Source organism: Squalius cephalus (genome assembly GCF_949319135.1).
Source record: "Squalius cephalus genome assembly, chromosome: 17".
NCBI lineage: Eukaryota > Metazoa > Chordata > Actinopteri > Cypriniformes > Leuciscidae > Squalius > Squalius cephalus.
This window is the reverse complement of record NC_137138.1, coordinates 4,930,035-4,955,833: the sequence shown is the minus strand read 5'-3', so window position 1 is coordinate 4,955,833 and position 25,799 is coordinate 4,930,035. Positions and strand designations below refer to the sequence as shown.

Here is a 25,799-nt window from a genome sequence, read left to right as displayed (position 1 = left end):
AGGAGCACTAAATCCTGAGTGTTTCGGTTTTCGTGTTTTTTAAGTTCTTCTGTGGCTGCGACTGTTGAGCAACTTGCAACTGTATGCTTTTCAAGTATGAAGGCGTACACACCTGTTTGTGTGTTTTCCTGCATGCATATTCAATCGAAGACGCTTGAGAAAGAGTTTTTACAGTGTAAAAGTGATGATCGACGACGGGGATTTTTTTTTTTAGCTATGTAGCCGGGCACTTTCCCATTGAAAACGGGCAACACATTTCTATCTGGATACTTTAGATCAGTCGTGGGCCCTGTGTCTCGCCTGGATGCCCATTGATGGCAACATTGCTCAAAAAGTTGCCCCGTGCATCATCATTTTAATATTAAAAAATGGATAAAAATCCCCATGGGTCCTCAAAAACTAAAAAAAAAAAAACCCTCAGATGTATGAATGTATGTTATAAAACTTCTTAAATAGAATAACAAACATCCTAATTATTTTAAAAGGTCTTACATTTGGGGAGGGACAAAACAGGAATCACAATACAAAGAGATTTTTAAAAAGCAAAAGGTGATGATTGAATTAAATAATAGATTGTCATAATTCATCAACAGTAGATCTCAAGCAATGTTTACTTTATGGTGCTTATATTGTAATACGTTTCAGATAAGCATATTTTATCGCCAGCGACATTTTAAGATAAGAGTCCTGGCGCATTTCAGGCTTCTTTATAATAAAAACTAACACATTATGCATAATTGATTTTACAGTTCATTATTGATATTCTGGTTACGCAATAAACTGCATCTGAAATTTTTATTTAACGTAAACGCTTCTGTCTGAGCTGCTCCGTCACAGAAATGAAAGATTAACTCTTTCCCCGCCAGAGGTTTGTTTTTAAAAGTTGCCAGCCACCGGCAAGTTTTTGATAATTTTCACAAAACTTTCATGGCCCCCAGAATATTTTTAACAATATATATATATATATATATATATATATATATTAGAGATGTGACGGTGATAATATTCTCCCACCGGTTAATCGACTTGTGACAACACCGGTATTACCGGTTTCATCGTGGGAGTGGGGGGTATAGAGTGACGTAAATTTTTTTTTTTTTACATGGCGTCAATTCATCATTCGTATTGAGTTTGATTGACATGCGATCTGACCAATCAAATTCCACCATTTTTGTGCGACAAAGCAGTCAGAAGAGTTATTGATTAACTTCGGAGGATTTGAACTTGCTTTAACTGAGGCAATCTGTCACAACACATTAAAGAGCCAAAAAACGGTAGGCCTATTTTATTTTTGTTTGACTGACCAAATTTGAAAGTTGAGACTTTGTTTCATATTAAATATTACCTGCTTGGTCCTGTCTTTCAGCGCGTTGTCAGTGTCCTCTATTTTTCACTGCTTGAGATCATGTTGAGAACAATAACGCCCTATTTGAGGGTATAGGGCGCGATTTCGGATTCAACCACAGTGTTTGAATGGTGGGTTCGTTATTATTCTTGAAAAACGCAAACGCTTATATTAAACATAAAACGTTTATTAAAAAGAATAAGAATATGTAAGGTTACGTTTCAGCACTTCGCGAATGGACAGCGACTCTTAAGTAGCAGGAACGCGTTCTCGCGCATTCATGTTAAGTGCATTTTTGGGAAACGCGTGTGGAATTGCGGCGTGTGACGAGCGTAACCTTGCACATAGAGAACGCTCTTAAGAGCTTAGATACATCGTTATCGGGAAACCCGGCCCTGGTCTCCGCACTAGCCTAACTGTAAACTATGAAAGCCGTGTGACCGGCCAACCGGTAAAAAATAAAAGAAAAAATACATTAAAGAAACTATTCCCTCTGATGTTGTTTCATTAATAAATTTTGACTAATCGCAGCAGTCTCGCATTCGTTTAGAGCTCGTGTGAATTTAACGAACAACCTCGTTCCAACAGAAAACGCCACATGAATTTCACTGCGCTTTATGAAGAGTTTTTCTTTTGCGTGAAAAGTTCGCCGGAGATGTGTTAAAAGATTAATTCATGCACACAAGAGAGTGCATTCATGATTATTAGGCTACCGGTATACCAATCCTTGTTCAAGGCCGAAAAGAGAACTCGATACTGACGACGCGCGTCTTTTTCGTGTGTGTGTGTGTGTGTGTGTGTATGTATGTGTGCGTGTGTAATAGGCAGGACTTACAGCGCGGTCTCTTGTTTTGTCACGCTTGAATGGTTGAGCGTGATCATACAACGCAACTGGAGACAGAAAATATGGATACTGCGTAATTGCTTTAAAACATTTTTTTTTGCGGTGCTGCAAAGTGATGAAACCGGTGTTGCGACTGAACACCGTGTAACACCGGTAACACCGACTATCGCGCCAAGCCTAATATATATATATATATATCAAAAGAAAGAACAGAAACTCTGCTTTTAAACAACAATAACATTTTATTCTAGCTTTATACCTTCTTTTTTTTAATCAACTCTTGAATGTGGGTTAATTTCATTAAAAAAAAGCTAAAAAAAGCTTGTTTTTTCTCTCTCTCAAAGACTACAACGTGCATAAGCAATGCTTTTATTGCTTGTTTCTGCTGCTTTTCGCCTGCGTTTTTTGATCAGGAGATTCAGCATTCTTTCAGAAGATTCGTAATAGCGCCCCCAACCGTATAACAGTGAAAACACGGAAAGCTGGAAAATTCCCGTCAATGGCGGGGAAAGAGTTAAGAGCATTATTTAACACATATTATTCAATACATAGATTTTAGTAGTATCTTAACAATAATTACTGTTAAATAAATAAAGTTTGAAATGGAAATATTTAAAAACCTAGTGTATTTTTTGTATTTTAATAACTTACATATTATATAATAAATAATTTTGCTTGTAAATGTCTCCTTGTATTCCTTTATTAAGAAAAAACACATTATACATTTTCATTGCACCCCTTTTTGCTCCTTGGGAAAAACTACCTGGTGCATCTTACAAGTATACAAGATAACCTCAAACTTAATCGCCGTCTTACTCTTTTTCAGGCAAGACAAACTGAAGATTCACATGCGTAAGCACACCGGCGAGAGGCCCTACATCTGCCTGCACTGCAACTCCAAGTTCGTTCACAACTACGACCTGAAGAACCACTTGCGCATCCACACGGGCGTTCGGCCGTACCAGTGCGAGCACTGCTACAAGAGCTTCACGCGCTCCGACCACCTGCACCGGCACATCAAGCGTCAGAGCTGCCGTGTCTCGCGCCCGCGACGGGGCCGAAAGCCCTCCGCCTGGAGGGCCACCAACTTCCTCTTCCCCCAGGATCCCAACGCCCTCCAAACCCCTCTGCTGGCTCAGCGGGCTGAGAAACAGCAGCCTCCGGGAGGGAAAACGATGGAGGACGTGGACGACAGCCGGGAGACTGACAGGAAGATCATCTCAGAGGACGTGAATAGGAAGCGGGGCGTGTTCGCTTTCGCTATGGCCACGGAAGACGTTCTGCCCCACCCGCCCTTTTATTCGGCGCCCTCTGACCCCTGGGCCGTGAGACTGGAACGAGCCCCGCCCATTCCCGAAGCCGCAAAGTGACTTTTCCGTTAATTCCTGAGCTCTGATTGGCTCAGCTTGAAACAGCTGCTCGCTTCGGAGAAGTCTCGGGTTCAGACTCTGTAATATTAAAAATAAAAGAATTACTTTTTTTTTTCGTTCGTATGTTCGTTCGTTTCATAAGTCAGCTTCCAATGGGATGACAGGGATTTTAAAAACTTTTTAAATGACTAGATTTGGATGTGCTTTTTTGTTAAAGCTGTTTTTGATGCTTCAGCGTTTGCTAACAATGGTGATATGCTCATAGACTGTTCAGTGCAATGGAGTATGTGAAAATTGAATGCAAAAAAATTGACAATCAGGTATGCTGAAAGAAAAATACGTCCTGCTGAAATAAGCTAGAAGCTTTGATGTTTTGCATTGCATTATCTGACAATGGTTCTCTAATGTTTGCAGTAAATCTAAATCCTGAAGACAGGGAATAATTACAAACCTACACATTGTACATCCACTATGCAAAATACAAAAGTGGTTACATTATTAGAATTACAACAGAAACCACAAAGACAGATTAATCAGAAAACGTCTCAGGAATTGGAAAGCATTTTTAACACGCACAAAAAATAAAAACTTTTTTACAACCAAAATAAGATGTCAAACCAATCTGCAGTAATGTGCAAATAATGCAAGCTATTTTTCTCATAATAACTTTCAGGATTGAAATTATTTATATTGTGCATCTCAATCAACCCCTGATTAAACTGAACGCTCTTGTCTGCAACATTTAAAAATAATAATTTGTATAGATGGCTTTCAGGTTCTATGGTGGAATTGTTCATTATCGTAGGTATTTCTATACTGAACATTGTAAAACATCCAAAGATGTGTTGTTAAAAAACAAACTTGAAATCCAATGTTTTCACCTCTTTTGCAAAGCAGTCTTTCTTTTCACATATGAAGTGTCTTGGAGGTACAGGAAACTAAAACGGGGGGGGAAATGTCCACAACTTTCATATCTGAATGGCTAGAATAATTCAGCATCGGTTAAACCGAAACAAAAATATTTTCATGCTATTTATGCATATTTAAATAAGCCTTGGCTATATTTTACTAAGAGGTTTTGTAAGACACTAACACGTTTGTGTTCTGGTTTATCTGAAGAGGGGGCGTGTTTTTCAAGAGAGAATGTGTGTCGAAGCAGAATACGATATCTGACATCAAACCCTCAAAACAATTCTGAAATAAAAAGCTTTTAACAGATACAAACTCACACACTGATTTTCCCCTTCAGGACTTTCTTCTAAAACACCCACAAAACAAAACACCAGTCTAACAACCCAAGAGCCACCGTACAAGGACTCAAGATGAGAATTGACATGACAATTTAATTTCTCTGCACTTGACAAGGCATTTAAAATGTTTTTATCTTGGTGTGCAAAATGCAAAGATGTTTCAATGGCCATGTACAATGAAGGTGATTAAAGATTTGTGTATATATATATATATATATATATATATATATATATATATATATATATATATATATATATATACGAAGCCCTTCTGTGGCTGCTGGTGGGAACTTACTTGCACTATTTGTTTGATGATGTTTTAATATTGGTTACGATATATTGCTTTTTATTAAAGATTTAAAAACATACAAAAAGAATATCACAGAACATGTCTGAGATATGCACTTTACTCCTCTTTAACCCAGTAATAAGCAGCTCCTAAAGGGACGTGGTGAAGAACAAAAAATGAGATGGGAGAAAGAAATATATTACAATACTTTTGCGCAAAGTTTCTCGGAGGATCGCAAAATCATTGAAATATTTTTTTTTTCACCACCATGTCCCTCTAGAGGCTCCGTACAATGACAATTTCAGTGAAAGTCATTTTTTATAAATATGTGTGTTATTTGTATATTAGATTAATCCCTGATAAACGGAATCAAATTAATTCAAGAACTGGAATACAATAAAAAAAATAAAATAAAAAAGCTTTTTTCTTTTTGTGCTCATTGCTTTCTTGGAAATCTGACAAAGGCCAACGCTGAACTTCAGAACTGGGTCATTTAGAGAAGCTTTTATCCACACCGATGAGAAACGCCGTGAGGTCAAGTGCATTAACCGTCTCTTTAGAGTATTTTAACGTTAAGTGCCATACTCAAGACCATGAATTGTTCTCCCTCCTAAACGTCCAGCTTTCTGGATGATGCACCAGCTCTTTAACGGCTAACTTACCTCAACCTAAAATTACTCTGAAATCATAGCATGTGGTAGTTTGTTATGACACAAGGCGGTGAGGATCCGACTGACAGCCCTCTCTGGCACAATTAACCATCTCTGTGAGTAATCTAAACCCACACGCTCTAACTGCGCTTCAGTATGAGCCAGTTTCCCAAACACATACTAATGCCGTCTTGCATTATGAAGGAATTTAAAGTAGGATCGCCATTTTCCATTTTAATCTCTCTGAGCACCAAGTTTATGGTCACCATTCCTTTTAATGTCTGAAATTACTTGCATTGTGTGTTTGCTGCTAGTTTTGGATCAGCATCTCAAACTGACCCTTAATTTGAATTGAATGTCTGCACCATTGTTGATTACAAATTACTTGAATGTCTTTTTAAAATATTTTATAATAAGCTTACTATTTTGCATTAGATTGCTGTAATCTAATCTTTAATCATTACTTTAGTCTTAATTTGTGACAGTGGCTCAATGTTTAAGTTGAAAATGGCTCATTCACAATTACACCAAATGAAGTCCTAAAATCATAACCAATTAATGCATTTTATATGCCTTTATTTAGGTGGCCACCTCTTTCACTGATATCTAGCGCCCTCTAAAGGAAATGAGGATGAGATGCACATAACAAAAAAAGATAAAGTTCTTTATCTTCAAACACATTTTCACCCACACTGTTCCTGCCTGTACACACACACACACATATATACATATGTATATATATATAGTTGAAAAATTAAGGGAACACCAAATCATCACAGTATAACACTATGGCTGAGTCCAAAAATCTTAAAAATGCTGCCTTCGGAAGATGCATTTCAAGGTAGGAAGGCATTAGGCACGTCCGAATTCACTGTTAGCTTCACTTCCTGTCTCCCGCTAAAATAACTTCATCTGATTGATTTTTGAAGGCAGCAAAGATGTATCCTTCACTGCCCTTGATATCCCACAATCCTGTGCTTTCTGATGACATCTGAAAGTTTCAGTAGGTGGTCAGTTTTGTGTGTAAATGTATGTTTTTGAAGTTCTCCACTTTTGATGTAATTTCTAGTGAGGAATTACTATTGAAGTAATTCAATATTCGTAGTAATTAAAAAGCTCTCCCCATTTTACTGAATATAATTAAACTGTTACACTACCTTAGAACAGTCTGTATAAAATCAGTTTCATGAGGTGCCTTCATGCACAAACGCTGCCTTCAAAGTCATTGCCTTGATAGGGCAGAAAGAAAACAAGTCAGCTGCCCAAGTTTTCAGATGCAGCCCAAGTCAATTAAGCTTCAGGGATATCAATCTGTCCAGTTAGGAAGCATAAGTAATTTGAGAATCAGGGTAAGTTTACACAACAACCATGTGCTATACAAACGGAAACGTTTTTTCTTTGTACAGATGACAACATTATCAAACCAGTCCCCAGTCACCGCAGAAAGGCAACAACCCAGCAGCAGGACCGGTCTCTGCGAGGAGGAACAGAGAACACCAGACTTGGCAGTTCTGCCATTGGCACCCCGTTCTCTTCACGAATTAGAGCAGGTTCGCACCGAGCACACATGACAGACGTGAAAGAGTCTGGAGATGCTGTGGGGAACGTTATTCTCCCTGCAAGGCCCTCACGTTCCCCTCTCGTTGGGGCGCCAATGGCAGACCTGCCAATTCTGGTGTTCTCTGGCAAATACCAATCAAGCTGTACGGTGCTGTGACTGTGAGCACAGGTCCCACCAGAAGACATCAGGCCCTCATGCCAGCCTCATGGAGTCTGTTTCTGACAGTTTGGTCAGAAGCATGCACACCACTAGCCTGCTGGAGGTCATTTTGTGGGGCTCTAGCAGTGCTCCTCCTGTTCCTCCTCGCAGATACCGGTCCTGCTGCTGGGTTGTTGCCCTTCCACAGCCCTGTCCAGCTCTCCTTGCAACATGTCCCAGAGGTTCTCAATTGAATTCAGGTCTGGGGAACGTGAGGGCCAGTTAAAGGGTAACTCTCGCCAAAATGCAACCTAGGGTCTTTTTGTTAATCTACCCGAGGCAAACTTTCGTTTAAAAGCAAAATTATAATGGAAACGCCACTTTTAAGTTTGACCGTATTTTCGTTTTCGGTCAAATTGCCTTTTGAATGGGAGTGCTTGGGGCACTTCTATGATAGCATCAAAAATAGCTATTTTTAAAACACTAAGAAGGCTCGACACAACATGAAACTTTGCTGGAAGTATCACCAGGGGCTCTACACATGAACTCCAGCATTGAGAACATTGTTTGTGTACACAGAGTTTACTACAAAGAAAGGTTTTGAACAATTCACTGTAGCTGTGTCCGCCGGCATTTTGACAGTCAAAAATAGTCGATCTCTGAATGCAATGTAACAGGGAGGAGAGTAAAGATGGAAAGCTCCTAAAGCTTAGTTCCATTTAAATTCACGGATAATTTGTTGTTTTGTCGTTAGAGAAAATCAATATTGACCTTGTATTTGAAAAAGGATCCTCATATAGGAAGCAATACTAAAATTCAGAGTCATGTTCTTTGTACTGTATTGATCTGTCCACCTAAAACACATTTTTGGTAAAAAGGATGAGAATGAATGAGAATGAATGAGGAAGGGTGGAGTTTGCTTGATGACAGGATTTTGTTTGAATAAGAAATTAATGTATGAAATCCAAATTGTACTTTTTATATTTGAAATAAAAATTGTTTGTGTGTGTGTATGTATGTATGTATGTATGTATGTATATAAGCTGTGACGTAGCTTATCTGGTTCATTTCTTCTTCTTTTTTGGCTAGTAGAATTTCTGAATGGCCAGTAACTTAAAATAATTTGTATTGGCAAGTGGTTGAAAAAGATAATTTTAAAACCTTGCACGTTGGGTATGTGTGGCACGTACAATATATATTTTGTACACACAATTGAAATGTGTATTTTATTCAAGATTTATTCAAGATAATTAATTAACTAATTTGTTCTCAAAGAACATTATGGTTTTAATGGTAGCATTAAGAACTTCATTGAATTAAGGGTCAGTTTGAGATGCTGTGTATACACTAGCGATAATTAATTTCAGTCATTAAAAGTAATTGTGAAAATCAACTTGGTGCTCAGAAAGATTAATACTTTTAACGGAGAGTTAAATTAATCTATTGTAAAATAGCGAGCGATCCTACTTTAAAAACATTTCACATATACTTGTAAACGTCGTAACACGTCGTTCATGTTTAGCTTGTTTCGTAGTCTATATAAATTAGTCCGATGCTAATTGAACCCCTAATGGTTGTCGTAATTGTTTTATTCTGACAGCGTGTTGGACACGTGTTCTTTGATTTTGAACCGTATTTTTCCATCTGTGCAGCATTCTGCTAATTTAGTTAATTAACCTCACCTGTCGTAGGTGAAATTGAGTTGTGGACATCCAGAACTGCCCTCCATCCACAACGAATCTGTTGATTTTGCAATGCAAATTTTTTACTTCTTGCCTTTCAACCTGCACATGTTTACTTTCCACCGAGTCAAGTGAATCAATCCCAAATTGAATCGTTATTTTGAACCGGATCTTCCGGGAGAACTGATAAATTACGCATTTGAATCTAACGTTAGTAAAAGAACTCTGTAAAAAGGGAGTAAAACTGTGTTGTTGTGCATGTAGTACATCTATATAGAATGAAAATATGAGTACAACACAATATTTGAATTAACTGCAAACGTGGTCATAAAAAATAGGCTAGTTTTTAAATATTTCTATAACCAAATATGTGAATAATTAAACATGTCTATCAATAACGTTAGTTCACCCAAAAATGAAAATTCTGTCCTCATTTACTCACCCTCGATGGTGTTGTTCCAAACCCGCTAACGTTAGACTTTCGTTCATCTTCGGGACAGAAATTAAGATATCTTGATGAAATCTGAGAGCTTTCTGTCCCTCCATTGACAGTATATGCAACTACCACTTTGACGCTTCAAAAAGTTCATAAAAAGATCGTAAAACTAATCCATATTGAGCGGTTTAGACCAAGTTTTCTGAAGAAACTCGGTCGATCATATGATGAGCAGATTTCATTTAGAGAATTTAATTCTCTTTTGGTCAGTCAACAAAAACTTCTCGGGTTAACTTAATGTTCTCTTTAATGTCAAATCTCTCTAAAATCACACTATTTACTCACTTAATTAAGCAATTCAATAAAGAGTTTTGTAAACTGGGCTGTTAGCTAGTCAGCAAAAACGAAATGACCGTTAATTTTTAAATTACACTAGCGCGCATCTTTCTGTGGAAGAATCGCGCGCAGTAAAAAAGTTACAAACCCATGAATTTATTATTTTTTATGCTTTTCATACGACGCTTAACCTTGGCGTAAAATTTTTAGCTATAAACTGTATTTTATCTTAAAATTATAATGCGTTTTGACTGATCTAATCCAACTGTTTTAATAAACTGTATCTGCAAAATATACTTTATGAAAGATTACACATTTCAGCATAACATAGTTATACAAATTAAACCTAACAATAATAACCTGCCGGGTTAACCTGCGTTCTTTTTAGATTGCAAAGATAAAAAGGAAGAAAATCAAACCTACAGAGAACGTTATTTTCCCCAAAAATAACCAAAAGGGAACAATATGGGAACGTTTAGTGTTTGCTGGGAAACATCATATAAACCAGCACAGTCTGGGTTAGTCACTTCAAATAATCTATGTAAGATTCATTTTAAACAGGTAATTTATGCATTAAGTCTCATTGGAATTAAACCAATTGAAACTCAATGTAAAATATCCCCAGAATATTTACACATTGTTTTATATTCCCAAATACCAAATTAAGAGACAGTACAAAGATCTAATTGCAATCCAATTAAAGACGCAAACATATAACTTCTGCCATCCATCAGTCTAGTAATGGTCAAGTGAATTGCACTGTGGGCTACAATACAAGACAGTGTGCTTTGATACATACTGCAGATTTAGCAAATGTAGACAAAGTATTCAATGCATAGGAAAGTTGCATGTTGCACTGTATACATAGTATATAATGCAGCAATTAGAAGACTAGAACATCAGTACACAACTTCAAACCAAATCATGAATAGAAAGTCAAAATAAGTTTCCTTAAGACTTAGTTGTTTTATCCACCTTATTTTAACTTGAATATGGAAGGCTTTTGGTATCAGCAGTTTCCAGTTATTGGAGCTGTGCAAAAGCAGACCATTTTGCTACAAACTGGCATTAGTTGCACCATTTTAGATATTTATCACAAGCCCTTGGGTTTGGCATGTTCCTTCAGCAATAAATAGCCATTTAGCTAATGAATTAGAAGTATTGCACATTCACAATGCTTGTTTGAAAAATAAGTTTGATACAATTTAGCAGTTGCTATGCATGCAAAATATTAATGTAAAAATGTAAGAAACTTAAAGAATGATGGCTAATGCCAAATTAAGGGTTTCAAAACCAAAATGTGTTATATTGTCACAGAAAAAGTCATGATTAAAACCATTAACATTAATGTTATCAGTAAACAAGAACACTTCCAAAAAACTTACAAGTCATTTATTTCTACCAAAAACACTATAGGAGCAATGCGACTATGGTCGCTAGCAAATATACTAATTGACAAACTTAAGCAATATAACTGAAAAGGCAAATCAAAAACAGTTTAAAATCAAAGCTAACAAAAGTGGAAAAATTTCCAGTCACTATTAGACATTACCCAAAAACGCTGACATTCACTAGACTCTGGTTTTTAAAAGACTCTCTCCTACACTATGCAACAACAGGATAAGTATAGTAAGCATCTGGAAACATTGAGAAAAATGTACTCAAAATCGTTTTATTTCAAAAGCTCTGGCAGCTCCCGAACCTCATGTGGCAAATCCAGTAGACATGTAAAATACAACCATACAATACATTATTCAAAAAAGGTACCAAAAAGTACAGTAAAAATAACACTTCCATCTCTGGAAATGTGGACAAAAGGAAAATAAAATTAAAATAAAAATGTGGAAGTGTGACTTTGCTTCCCCTATTATCGGTTCTGTACAAATGGGTCATGATCTTGTCCGGTAAAAGGAAAGAGTCTGCATGTGTGTGAACTGTTGTCGGCTTCACTGTCAGACTCATGGTTTTTGGGAATACGTCAGTCCTGTGGAAAAACAGACATGTTCAGTGGCAACACAGGTTTGAAAACATCAAGACAACCAAATGTACAGCAGCTTAGATAGAAGCAAGGCAAAACACCTGGTCATTGGTTGTACAAAAATCAATCAGCATCCATTTGATAAATGCATACGCTACCTGTTCTGCATGTGATCAGTATGGCTTGTAGCTACTCTGGTGGCCTCCGCGTCTCGGTGTTTTTCCGTAGCTCGCGCTGCCCTGGGCTGAGAAAAACATGTAACTGAGTGAACATGGAAGGGACACCAAAGAATTATCATAAAAGCGTCTGGAAGATGCAAACTTACTGTAGTCATAACCACCACCATATCCATAGTATGGAGAGGAATAGTCGTAGCTGCCATAGCCACCGTAACCGCCATATCCCTGCTGGCCACCGTAACCACCATAGCCTTGGTTCCCATAGCCCTGGTTCCAGTAGCTGTTATATCCCTGGTTCCAGTTCTGGTTTTGGCCTGAGGAAACAGATGTTGCAAGTTCAGACTGGTTTTTAATAATGCCGCGGTTGCTGAAACGCTCATAAAGCACGCCTCTTACCCCCACGACCCCTGCCGCGACCTCCGAATCCTCCGCGGGCGCCGTACTGCTGCTGCTGGTAGATTTCCTTGGGCTGAGCGATTTTGATCTCGCACTGATTATCAGAGACAAAACGGATGAGAGCAAAGCCAGACTGTAACAGGCCGAATAAAACTTATATGCACTAATAAAAAGCAGTTTTAAATCAATAGAACAGTTGTAATCAAGCAACTGTGCACACCCACAAATCAACTTCATTTACCCACCATAACCATGCATCTATTGCAAAAGTATGAGAGAATAAAAATATACATACAAGGTCTTCCTCTCCATTCGTTACCTTGCTTCCGCTAACGTTATGGTATTTCTTCTCAACTATCTTTTTGACGGCAGATTCTTCCTTGAATGTGATGAAAACAAAGCCCCTCCTTTTGTTTGTTTTTGGATCCGTTGGAAGTTCAATATTTTCCATCTGCAAGCATAAACGATAAAGCATTAAAGCTGGTAGACAACACAAGTTTATTTTATTTATGCTCAACGGTAAAAACCTCACCTCTCCGAAGGCCCCAAAGTATTCACGGATCTTCTCTTCTGCGGTTTCAGGGTTAAGGCCACCAACAAATATTTTCTTGACCGGCTCTTTCTTCATGGCCATGGCTTTCTTGGGATCGATCTGTCGGCCATCTAGTCTGTGTTCCTTTTGCTGTAGCACCTTTTAAAAGAAACAAAATGTTGTAAACATCCACCACCTAATAAGTATTTGTACTGGAGAGAAGCGAAAGCATCCATACCTTGTCCACACTTTCTGCTTCTTTGAACAAGATGAACCCAAACCCTCGTGACCGGCCGGTGTTTGAATCCATCTTTATGGTGCAGTCCGTCACCTCGCCGAACTTTGAGAAGTAATCCTTTAGATCTTTCTTACTGGTGTCCCAGCTGAGTCCTCCAACAAACATTTTACTGCAGTAAGACAGACAAAGTTATTGAAACCCTGCGTCAAACCACAAACAAAGTAATCTCATAGCATCATGTAGTACCATAACTGCAACAGTCAGGTTCAGGAAGAAAAATTTGCTTTAAATAACCGTTCAACAGTGGCATTCTGGGTAGAAAAACTACATTACCCATGATTCTGCAGAGAAATACCCACCAATCAGAGAGGGATGTAATCAAGTCTCATAACACATCTTATATTTTGCAATAAACAAAACATTGCTTCCATTCGTACAAAAAAAACAAAAACTTGAATTCTATATTTCTCAATATTTACACTTCAATTTATTTCACTCACAATGATTCATGGAATGTACTCATTTCCCTCACTAAAGCATTGTCTTTTGTAAAATTCAAATCCATTTTTGCTACTCTTAAAGACGGTTTAAAAAAAATCCCTATGGAAAACTAAATACTTAGAGAAATCCAAAACTGCTTAAAGTGGGCGGGCACTAATGTACTTGCCTGTGCCAATTCTAAAGTCTGATTGGACAAACCAGTGCGCACACAAACTACATTAGGGACCGTCTCCAGGCAACCACACACACCTTGGCCAAAGTATTTTACCATGCAGATTAACTGGGTTGCAATAGTTAGGGTTTGATATACAAGAAATAAGCCACTTAAAGGGATAGTTCACCTAAGAATGGATATTGCAATCATTTACTCACCATCAAGTCTCTTTATTACCAACATTCTCCAAAAGACAACCGGTTTGGAACAACTTGAGGGTGAGAAAATGGTCACTCATTTTTTAGTGAACTATGCCTTTAAGACGGCAGGTTTGAGATTTTACCGCGGTAACTTTAGTTCGCGTAACGTTACCGGCAGATGCCACCCGCCAGCGTGAATTTCAACACTAAACAACCCTCATCTCCAACAATGAGCACAACACCGGGCAGTAAACCACCCCACCCCCCTCTATTAACAAAGACACATGGCGCCAAGAAACACGACTTAAAACACACGGTCTACATTAAGCATGAAAACGCAATTAAACTCTGAATATTCTTACCCGGCATCTTCCTCGCCCTTGCTGGCGTCGATCTGTCCTCCATCTCCGTTCTCCTCGTCCTCCACCGCGGCCTCCTCCGCGAGCTCCGCTCCGTTCACATCCTCCTCGTTCCCGTTCTCGGAGGTCTCCATAAACTGCTGCTCTGCGTCGGCCATTTTAGTCTCTTATGATCACCTTTGGATTACAAATGATTAAGGTTTAACAGTTAGCTCGCGGTGTGAAATAAGAGGGAAGGTGCTAGAATAATAGAGTAACGTTAGCAACACGGTCACGCCATTAGATTTAGCGCACAAAAGCTCGATTTCAGGTCTTAGCTTATTAAATGCACAAGAAAACAAATTAAATCAGGCGCGAAAACGTGTTAGAAGCGTATAATAAACGCATCGGTCTTCTGAAAACAAACAAACAAAAGATTCATTCAGGCCGTTTGCAGAAAGCTAAAGCAGCATGCAAAGCTAAACTAGCTAACGTTACACGATCTCGTCTAGAGTCGTTTTCAAGTACGCAGAACGCATAAAACAAGCTTTTTCGGCTAATATTCTGTTTTACGTATAGTCTCGTTAAACATACTTTAGCACAACACGGGAAGCGTGCGAAATTAAATTAACCGGCTTACTGTAAAATATTGGCGCTGAAACAGCCGCTTTCCAAGATGGACTCTCGCGTACTGTACCAACTCGTGGCCAATTTTATAGCACCGGATGAGCTCGTTTGAATAAAACAAGCTGTGACTGGATGACTGGGAGTGACTAAGCTATGATAACGTTCTTTGATTGGCCAGGGACTGTAAAAGCCCCGCCCCGTTATGGTTTCCTCTTGCGCACTTCTTTTCTGCTCAAACGCTTTAGCACGAGATGTTCAAACTAAGCGCGTGCACGATACAACACGATAGTAAGAGATCGTTGTGCAATCACACAATGAATACAAGCGTGTACAATACTATATAATATATAGAAGGTTTTTTTTTATACATTTGATAGGCTTCACAATCACTTTTATTAATTTCTCCCCCGTCGTCGATGAAGGACTGCACTCACTAAGAGGAATTTCTAGTCTTAAATATTTTATAGCCGAGTAAAACAAGAATATGTTAACTTTCGATTTTTTTCATAACTTTGAAACTCTTTTCACGAACCTTTCAATCATGGAAAATCTCGATTTAAAATTCCCTGATATTTTTTTAGGGTTTCCTTGACTATGGGAACAGTGTACTTGCACGCTTGAGTTAAAAGGTTTGGGTTTTTGTAAACGTTATTTATTTTTGTACCATTGCTTTGTGGATATCATTCAGTATGTCACCATTACTATCATTATACCATAAAGCACCACCTAGAACTTTTTAGTACAATCTCTCTACACATGCATTTTCTAGTGACATTACAGCCAAATTTGCTGATTGTAAAGAACTTTTTATCTAAAACAAGATGTTTTAATCATTTTTACTTAACTTTGGACTTTTTCAAATGGTCTGAAGGGCATATTAATATGCATTTTCTATAGACACATCCTTTGCATGATATAAATGTATTTCTTTTGCCACAGTTACTACATGTACTACATGTTTACTACATGTACTACAGTTACTACATGTTTACATGTTACTACATATGGGTGCTTTAATTTGATCAGACTTTAAACTGAAGAGTTGCTTATAAGCTGTATTCAGCTTCCCAAGTAAAAACGAAGAAAAGTGAGAGTAAAAGAGCCTAAACCACTAAAGGTTTAAGTGTGACATGGTGCGATTTTATAGCACTGAACAAAAACAATTAGACATTCAACTCAGAAAAATCAGCAACATTTTATGTAAGAAACAATCAGACAGCAGGGTATCTGAAATTATCAATGCTTTGCTAAAGTATTCACAGAATCCAGCCTTTCCTTTCTACCCAATTAAACTGTTCTACAAAAAGTCCCAAACTTTGAGTCTTTCTACTTTAGCCTCAAGTAGATCAATATGGCATTAAATCATGAGTAATATAATGCTGTTTTTTATAACAAAGAGAACAGCTGAATTGCACTGATTTAGTACAACAAACTGCCATTATTAACACAAAAGAAAAACAAGGACAAGGTCCCTTTCATCATTTCATCATTTATTTTTTATTAAATTTTTCCACATGTTGTATTCTGTTCTTGGAATCGACATCTTTATCGGGTTCCGACGGTCACCTGCCAAACTCTGATCAGGTTGTCTGTGTATCCAGCAAAGAGAGTCTGAGAAAAAAATAAAAAGTGTAATTAATATGACCTTTTTGTTTGTTCCACTGGTTTATATTTAAGTTTATCAACTGCACTCATACACTAATGCCACAAATCACCCAGAGATCCCCCATCCGAACCGATGCTGATTATCTGCAAAGTAACCTCATGACACTCATTAAAGGGCCTTTCACACCGAGTGCAATTAAACGGCGCGAATGTACATCGCGATGACACTCTGGAATTGAAACAATGGATCCCGATGGAGCGATTCACACCGGGCGTGATCAATCGCAGCATGATTTTTTGTTGATTTTTTTCCCCCTCAGCCAGAGCCGTCCAATTATATCTGAGCTTACCCGAGCCTCTGCTATTGCACAAAAGTGTGAGAGAGGTGGCGCTGTTTTGAAAACCAGTGTGAACACCGAAGAAAAGTATTCAGAACAGAGAATAAAATGGATTTTAAGTGTTATCATTGGTGTCTGAGAACAGATTTATTCTTACATGATCTTCATACCGATTATTATTTCTATTTATTTTCCACTAAATTATGCGATTTGAAGAGCTTGAAACAGCACACAGAGCGCCGTTTTCTTCCCTGTGTGTGTGTTATGAGTCAGAGAGTGCATTCGCTTTAGAGCTGTCAATCATATTATGTGATCAATCATAACTCCTGCCTTTAATTCCGAAGGACGTTGAGTTAATTTCCTCATTCTGAGTTCCACACATAAACAACAAACAGCGCCACGTTCAGTGTGCAAGGGCCTGTGGGAAGCTCTTACCTGTCCATCAGCAGACCAGGCCAGAGACGTGCACTGGGGCGGCTCAGCCTTGCTGTTAGTGGTGATGACCTCCTGTCTGAGCTCATCAACAATGATCTTTCCCTCCAGATCCTGTGGAGAGAGAGAGAGAGAGAGAGAGAGAGAGAGAGAGAGAGAGAGAGAGAACAGTAATGTGAGAGAAGAGTGACTGGAGCCATTTCAAAACCATTCGAAAGTCAAAGATTAATCTTCATATTCATTCAAGTAGATTCAAAATGTTTATTGCAAATAAAAATCTATTTTAAAATCAGTGTTTCTGCACAGTTTTATGCTAAATGACTATTAGTGTATGATATTTAATCTTTTTATATAAGGTTTATATACATGTTATATATATATATATATATATACATGTTATATATATATATATATATATATATATATATATATATATGATTGACTTTTTTAGTGGTGGCAAATTAATCGTTAAACAAGAGTCATTTTTTAAAATGGACAGTTTGAGAATGATTTACCAAAATTAATTGAACTTGCCAAATTTAATTCCATTGTTGTCTTTTTTTAAATGTAACGTATTGCAATAGAGAGCCTAAGTCCCGCCCCTCCGCTTCCGGCTCATGGGACCTTATTTCGGAAAAAATATGTATGGAAGTCAATGGCGAGAGATAACTTATCTTTTTATTCCGTCTGAACTGTGCCCTGAACTACACATATGATGTTTGTCAATTTAAAAGGTAATTATGAAAGTCAAGAAAGTCATAAAACAGAAGAGTAACGTTTAGTTTTATGTGAAAATCGCTCAATGAACTACATCTCTCGTCTCGCACTATGTACGTCACAAGATCCGTTGCTCGTATGTGTGTATTCTGGCTCAAAACACTCAGGCATGACGGCGTAACGTTACGATTATAATGTAAGACTATAGAAAACATGACAGACGTTAGCTTCAGTAAAGTTAGCTTCATTCATTGAGAGAAAAGGTATGACGTCGCATGTGCGCCTTCTGGGTTTGTAGTCTTTGTAATTACGTATTTTCACAGTCTTATACCTCAGCAGTTTTACATCAAGCTGCGACTTTCTTGACTTTAAAATGTATCTTTTAAATTGACAAACATCATATGTGTAAATCAGGGCACAATTCAAACGAGATCAAAATATTTGTTGTCTCTCGCCATTGACTACCATACAATGTTTTTCCGAAATAAGGTCCCATGGTGGTCGACCGGAAGGGGTGGGACTTAGGCTCTCTATGACTTCCGGTGTTGATTTTCAGTGGAGACACAAATGAATCGTTAAACAAAAGCCAATATATGAAATGGACGATTGTAACTGCTTCACCAAAATAGACAGAACTTGTACATTTTACATTTAACATGTGTTGCACTGACATTCAGGGATAATTAGCATATTCATAGGTCTGCGTATACTAAATGAAGCAAGGGTGTAGAGTTAGGCCTACATTCAAGCTATTTTAAGGTTTTTTTTGTGTCATTTTGGTGATCTAAAATGAGTTTAAAGTGCTGACACAAATGAAATGGACAATTGAACTCATTCACCAAATTGAATTGAACTTACCAATACCATTTACTAATGCCATCTTCATAACATATTACAATGATTTTCAATGTTGATGAATTGAAATCACCAGTCTAAATCGCCAGTTGACCATTATGAGTTTTTCAATGAATGATACCGCTATAAAGCCAATATAAAAATGCCAAATACTGACTGACTGTCCAGCATCACAAAAGTTCATAAACTACATGCATAGTTGAAGCAGAGTTGTGATACTTAATGTAAAATGAGTGAAACTACAATAAATTAGATCATCCCAAAACTGACCCAATCCAGCCAAGAACATGTTTTGATGTGAAAAGGACAGAAAGCTGATCGTACCCAGATCTTGATGCTCGGCCCAGTGGCGGCACACAGCCAGTATCTGTTGGGGCTGAAGCAGAGAGCGTTGATCACGTCACCGCCGTCCAGCGTGTAAAGATGCTTGCCTTCGTTCAGATCCCAAAGCATGGCCTGTCCATCCTGAAGACAGAGACACAGGGAACGTCAAACCTCCACATCATTTATAAAGTCATAACGAGGGCACAGAACTGCCCGAGAAAAGTGAAGGTCAATCATTAGCCTCAAAGGTTTCGCTTCAATGGTAGTTGGCAGCGTTGTGTCTTTCATCAACATGACTGAAAATACTCATCCTCATTCTTAAAATTGGACCCCAATCCAAACATTTTAAAGGCAGCTATATGGTTTCATAAATAAAGAGCCAATTTATACTGTAAACAAAAAAAATCTATATTATAAATGTGTAAAATATTATTTTGATATTATTTAGTTTATGTTATGCTACATTACATTTATTTTTAATTTAATAAAAAACATTTTTTTTAATCCATTTATTTAAAGCTAATTTTTTATTATGCATTTATTTTTATATGTAAAAAGACCCAATTAAAAATGGAAAATATTTGGTTTCTGTTATGCTAGATTCTTATGTTTTGTACAAATTTAAATTAAAAGCATTTATAAAAATGTATTTATTTGAATTTTTTATTTAATTTTTTATGTATTTTTCAATTGTTTCCTCTCAGTCCCCCAGTTTGAAAACCCCTTGTCTATACATTTTGATGAAGTTCAACGTTCAGATTTGGGGCATGAACAGTGAAACGGACCTTTCCTCCAGATGCACAGAGGGAGCCATCGGGGGACACCGTGACGGTGTTCAGGAATCCCGTGTGACCGATGTGATTGGTCTTCAGCTTGCAGTTGGCCAGATTCCACACCTGAAACAAACAAAACACTATCAGTGAAAAGTCACTCAAGTGGAGTGAAGGGACAAATGTGAGATGTGAGAAAAAAAAATTAGGGATGCACCGAAAATCTGTCGGAAAAAGAAAAAAAAGGCAGAAAATATACACTGAAAATATGCCGTTATTACAGCCATGTTTTTCTGTAAAGCTGCTTAAAAACTATGTGCACTGTGAAAAGCTCTATATAAATGAGTTGACCTAAACACTGGTGTGTTAGTTCTCACCTTGACCATCTTGTCCCAGCCGCAGGAGACGATGATGGGGTTACTGCTGTTCGGGGAGAAACGGACACAGGACACCCACTCGGTGTGACTCTCGTCCTGAGGAACAACACAAGCATCTCAGTGTGGATCGATCACACATCAGCTCAGCTAACAGATTTAACCCCGTCAAGCCTGACATATGAAATTAAAGTCTGAAAAAACTCACCTTCTTTTCTTTTTTTCTTTTTTTTTTAAATGGAGCCATTAATTAAACCTTAAACCGTTTTTGTTGAGTATCATATTTGATGCATCAGGCTTTTATGGCTCATATCATTATGTTCAGAGGCTCAAACTGAGCAAAAATATGCAGTTTGGTGCAAATGCTGATGTTTAAACGGCCATAAAGTCTGATAGCTTGTAATGTACATCAGTGAGGTTCTTATGACAGTATAATAGACTTACATAAATATGAATATCAGTTATTACTGTCTATATCTGCCAATATGTCTTAGTAAGTAGTTTTAAATCATATAATGGAATGTATTACAATGATGATTGAGAGATGATCATATTTGAGACAAAAAAATGTTTTAAATGGATATATGGATAATCAAGTAAACCTACGTTGCTTCAGTCCAGTAAGTGTTCATCTAGAAATATTACTAGTATAAAAGTTAAGTTAATGTTCACAGCAAAAAGACAGGTGAACCATGAGCTGATGGACATTTTTACAATTACACTAAAAGTCCTTTTTAGTGTAAAAAAGGACTTTTGCTAAAAGTCTTAACTATCAATCGTACGACAGAAGGCATGCAGTAGATTGTGTGCAACAGGTTTTTCAGCAAAGTTTGATCATGTTGATCATTTACAGGTCTTAGAAAGTTGCATTTGAAATATGATGCGGTGGACTTTACAGGGTTGAGTCACTGATCAGGCTGAGATGTCACTGCTGACCCAGACTAACTCTCAGACTAACCCACGGTTCCTCTCACCTGGATGGTGTACTTGCAGACGCCCAGGGTGTTCCACAGCTTGATGGTCTTGTCCCGAGAGCCGGACACAATCTGACGGTTATCAGCGGAGAACGCCACGCTCAGCACATCTTTGGTGTGGCCCACAAAACGACGGGTCGTGGTTCCACTAAAACAACATTTCGAAGAGCAAAAGGTCACAAACATGAGGGCTATCCAACGCAGGCAGTCTCAGAAATATTGCTGAATATAACTGAGCAAGCCAGAGGCGACAGTAGCAAGAAACCCAAACTCCATCAGGAGACAGAACGGAGAAAAAAACCTTGGGAGAAACCAGGCTCAGTCACAGTGTATGATTATAAGTCATAAGTCAGACTGGATCAGAACATTCAAAACATTGAATCCAGTTCCATCCGGTTGAAGATCGGATTCGTCACGCCGGCATGGAGACAGATTTAGTTGAGGATCTGTCAAAACGCCATTTGTTGTTTGAATTTCAAAATAAAAATGGACAGAATTTGAAAGCTGAGACTCGTTTCATATCAGAAGAAACAAGACACAAACTCTTTGAGATTATTGGATGGGAAAAAACGCAGACCTGGAAACCCTAGCTTGAACTACCGGCGATTCACAAGGTCAAATAGAGCCAGCTTTTTTATATTTTTTTTTATATTTTGCAAACACAAATAGTGACACTATATAAATGTGCTAAATACAAAATAAACAGGACAAACAAACAAACAAACATACTAACAGCCAACATAAGTCAATTCTCATAACTCCTGTGTGTGTAAAAATGTAAGTGTATGATATTGCTATTTTTTTCAACTGTTATTAAAGGAGAACTCCGGTCAATTTTAACATTGAGCTAATTTTTTTTGTAAATTTGGAGTGCTGTCAATACAGAGAACAACGACAAAAATCGGTGTTGCCTACACCGTGTTATCCTCTTTTTAAAATTTGCACCCTGTTGACTTCAATGGGGCAATATTTAAACCTGCTTTTAGCCTCTTAACATCCTTGATGTGTCATTACAAGTGCCCAGCCAATGTGAGTGATTCCTTTAGAGTGAACACGAGTGAATCTGACTGCAGTAGATGTGCAAGATATGAATAAAAATGATGTTATTTCAGCCAGCTCACATACCTGTATTTATTTCCTGTTTTCGGGTTGAAGTCCAAAGTAGTCGATTGTCGAGTTCGGGCGCATGATCGTACGTACTAAACCTATGCGCGTGAACTCGACGATCGATTACTGTGGACTTCAACCCGAAAACAGGAAATAAATACAGGTATGTGAGCTGGCTGAAATAACATCATTTTTATTCATATCTTGCACATCTACTGCAGTCAGATTCACTCGTGTTCACTCTGAAGGAATCACTCACATGACCTGTGCACTTGTAATGACACATCAAGGATGTTAAGAGGCTAAAAGCAGGTTTAAATATTGCCCCATTGAAGTCAACAGGGTGCAAATTTTAAAAAGAGGATAACACTGTGTAGGCAACACCGATTTTTGTCGTTGTTCTCTGTACTGACAGCACTCCAAATGTACAAAAAAATAAGCTCAATGTTAAAATTGACCGGAGTTCTCCTTTAAGGCCCTTGCATTCTCGTCCAAAATTTTCGCACATTAAGAAATATAAATACGACCTCACGTTGTGTAAATCATTTGCATGATTCAAATGTAAATCAAAGCATTTTGAAGGTGTTTTGACAATTCAGAGCCAACAAATGATGAATATGAAAAATTCAGACTCAGTGTCCAGTTAACCTGCCCTTTAAATTCAACACGAGAGATTTTATTCACACGCAGTGACACTTTTACGCCCCCTTTTGATTGACAGGATATAATCATGCCTGATCATCAGCTGTTTTTAGCTTTAATCAGCCGATACGACAGCCTCGTACTCACGTGGTGAGGTCCCACAGACGCAGAGTCCCGTCCCACGAGCCGGACAGCGCAAACTGACCATCTGATGAGATGACCACATCGCTCACGAAGTGTGAGTGTCCGCGCAGGGCTCGCTGAGGAATACCGTAGTTGGTCTCGTCACGGGTCAGCTTCCACATGATGACGGTCTTATCTAGAGGAACGAGAGCAGGAGACATGAAGATATTAGAGCAAGGGCTGTCGTGACGGTACAGTTAGTAGTCAAACACTGTTAGATAAATATGTGGCTTTATCCAGTATTTCTGTTCAACAAAACATCCCTCAAAAATCAAAACACATCATTAACAGCGTTTTCATTAATAATAACCAACTATAACTAATGCAAGATTTCATGCATTTGAATACAGTTACTAACTAGTTTAATGCCAGATGAACACTCATTCACATTTAGTGCAGAACTGCCATTTAATGTGAACTTCTCTTTTTACACATCATATAATAACAGTAAAATATGCATAATTACATAATTACGCGTTTAATAAATACTATCCAATACAAACACTTTAAAATAAAGTTATTTTTTACAATGATGAACCATGGAATTCAACAAAGTACCATAGGATTACTATAAAACAGCATCACTGTACCATGGTAAAACCACAGTACTTTTTTTTTGTAAGGAAGACATTACTATCATCCTTTATTGTGACTCTTCCTTCTCCTGAAAAGTACCATGGTGTTACCGTAATACCATATTTTTGGGCATACTTCAGTTTAAGTACCTTGGACTATTATGTAAATACCATGGTAAATGAACACTGTAATCGTTCAGCATTATGATAACACATTAAAAAAATGACAATACCATGCTTTTATCCATCACTGTACCACGGCACCAGCACAGTAAAGTTACTTTTTTGTAAGAAAGGCAGAACTTTACAACTTTTCCTCTCCTGAAAAGTACTATGGTACTACCATGGTATCGTTGTAATACCATGTTTTGAACACACACCATGGTAAATGAACATTGTAATCATTCAGCTGCACTATATACATATATATGCATGCGACCATGGTATTATGATCGGATATTATCCTCACTGTACCATGGTACCAGCACAGCACTTGTTACTCGCGCGAACTGCCCGTCAGACAGCTGTGGTCGGGCGGTAAAACTGTGTGTATCTGTCACCTCGGGACGCGGACAGAATCATGTCTGGAAACTGCGGGGTCGTGGCGATCTGGGTCACCCAGCCGTTGTGGCCCTTCAGGGTCCCTCTCACGGTCATCTGCTCGGTCATCTCGGCGCTCGGTACCGGTCGATGGCTGTAGATTGAGTTGGACGGACTGAAACGCCGCTATACTCAAGTTAACAGCACAGGAAAAGGACCGGCTCCACGCCGGAAGTACATATTCATGCCTGAGCAGAGACGGCGCAGTGCCTTGTGGGAGTTGTAGTGCGACTGCAGCACATTGAAGTCGTTTTCTTTTTGTTGAGTAAAATAATAAAAAATAAAAGATTTATTTCCCAACATAAATTATTCGCAACCATACCATAAACATTAAATTTGAAATCGACGTTTTTTAAATCATAATAACAATAATTTGATAATAATATTATAATATTTATAAAAAACAATGATAATAAATAACAATAATAATAATATACAAACAAGTTTCTATATGTTTAAAGACTGTATACAATATTGTACAGCTGACTGGGGTCAAAATCATCAAAAAACTATGTACATCCACTATGTACATGAACTCTTTGATGATGTCACTTTTTTGTCCACATTTTGTCGACTCTTATTTTCGAGTTTTCCATTTTGTGAGAAACACGGGCAGAAAAAAAGATATCCGTTGTTTCCGCCCGGTTTCGAACCGGGGACCTTTCGCGTGTGAGGCGAACGTGATAACCACTACACTACGGAAACCTGCGTGGACGTGTCACTCTGACTGCGGAATTTTGAGTTTTCGCATGTGTTATGATACGTCTCCATCTAGCGGTGGCTGACAGAAAGTACAGTGCAGAAGTTCAACAAAATTCCACAAGATGTCGCTCAAGATCAACAGTGTCTCCAAAAAGTATTTAAACGACCTAGTCACATTAAAAAAGTCTTCATGTCATTGTATAAAACATAAAATGTCTAAACATGTTTTAAAGAGCACACATTTAAAGCAACACATTAAGAAAAGCAGATTGTTGGGTTTGAAATGATAAAATAACAGGTCTATGTCCAAAACGAAGAAGAGTATGGTGTAGCACACCATCAGATAAAGGCCCCTCTTGCAGCTTTTTACATCCAGTCAGCCCTAATATAATTAGGCACGCCTATAAATGTTTCTGGGGAGATGCTTTTGTCCTTGCCCATGAAACAAAGCAGTCAGCAGAGGAGAGAGCCAGGCCAGCACATCTGCGTTCAGATGGAGAGTTTGGGTCTCTTGACCCCCCTGAATCAAAACCACAACCCTTTCATGAGCTGGTCTG

The 25,799-nt window shown here is 38.1% G+C and overlaps 3 protein-coding genes across 6 annotated transcripts in view; 1 reads left to right on the top strand and 2 right to left on the bottom strand.

Moving 5' to 3' along the window:
• zbtb7c (zinc finger and BTB domain containing 7C) overlaps positions 1–4,727 on the top strand; it is a 28,041-nt gene extending 23,314 nt beyond the window's left edge. For both annotated transcript variants that reach the window (XM_079847594.1, XM_079847595.1), the window contains exon 3: positions 3,016–4,727. In XM_079847594.1, coding sequence (XP_079703720.1) covers positions 3,016–3,559 — 544 coding nt within the window. In that variant the 3' untranslated portion in view covers positions 3,560–4,727. The remainder of the gene's footprint in view (positions 1–3,015) is intronic.
• Positions 4,728–11,278: 6,551 nt separating this feature from the next.
• hnrnpabb (heterogeneous nuclear ribonucleoprotein A/Bb) lies at positions 11,279–15,148 on the bottom strand. 3 transcript variants are annotated; one of them, XM_079847640.1, is made up of 9 exons: positions 15,058–15,148; positions 14,442–14,615; positions 13,225–13,393; positions 12,987–13,145; positions 12,750–12,905; positions 12,455–12,548; positions 12,205–12,372; positions 12,038–12,123; positions 11,279–11,885 (listed from the first exon to the last, which is right to left on the bottom strand). In XM_079847640.1, exons 2-8 carry the CDS (start codon positions 14,594–14,596, stop codon positions 12,053–12,055), a joined length of 972 nt encoding a protein of 323 aa, XP_079703766.1. In that variant the 5' UTR covers positions 14,597–14,615; positions 15,058–15,148; the 3' UTR covers positions 11,279–11,885; positions 12,038–12,052. The 3 variants fall into 3 exon arrangements, with proteins under 3 accessions (XP_079703766.1, XP_079703767.1, XP_079703765.1); XM_079847641.1 differs by having other exon boundaries at positions 12,774–12,905; XM_079847639.1 differs by having other exon boundaries at positions 12,774–13,145.
• A 1,369-nt stretch (positions 15,149–16,517) lies between these two features.
• Positions 16,518–24,752, bottom strand: LOC307144916 (small ribosomal subunit protein RACK1-like). The gene is made up of 8 exons (XM_079847652.1): positions 24,501–24,752; positions 23,330–23,501; positions 21,434–21,581; positions 20,463–20,558; positions 20,101–20,211; positions 19,316–19,456; positions 17,423–17,533; positions 16,518–16,655 (listed from the first exon to the last, which is right to left on the bottom strand). The coding sequence occupies exons 1-8, from the start codon at positions 24,607–24,609 to the stop codon at positions 16,590–16,592; spliced, it is 954 nt and encodes a 317-aa protein (XP_079703778.1). The 5' UTR covers positions 24,610–24,752; the 3' UTR covers positions 16,518–16,589.
• Between the last annotated feature and the right edge of the window lie 1,047 nt (positions 24,753–25,799).

What these genes read in the sequence shown, in the direction of transcription:
- LOC307144916 (XM_079847652.1), bottom strand. Translation starts at nt 24,609, where the DNA reads ATGACCGAGCAGATGACCGTGAGAGGGACCCTGAAGGGCCACAACGGC. An exon ending in CGTCTGTGGGACCTCACCAC is followed by an intron (nt 21,582 to 23,329) that starts GTGAGTACGAGG and finishes ATGTTGTTTTAG; the next exon opens with TGGAACCACGACCCGTCGTT. An exon ending in TCTGCAAGTACACCATCCAG is followed by an intron (nt 20,559 to 21,433) that starts GTGAGAGGAACC and finishes GTTGTTCCTCAG; the next exon opens with GACGAGAGTCACACCGAGTG.
- hnrnpabb (XM_079847639.1), bottom strand. Translation starts at nt 14,596, where the DNA reads ATGGCCGACGCAGAGCAGCAGTTTATGGAGACCTCCGAGAACGGGAAC. An exon ending in AAGGGCGAGGAAGATGCCGG is followed by an intron (nt 13,394 to 14,441) that starts GTAAGAATATTC and finishes GTCTTACTGCAG; the next exon opens with TAAAATGTTTGTTGGAGGAC. An exon ending in TGGTGGTGGTTATGACTACA is followed by an intron (nt 12,124 to 12,204) that starts GTAAGTTTGCAT and finishes TGTTTTTCTCAG; the next exon opens with CCCAGGGCAGCGCGAGCTAC.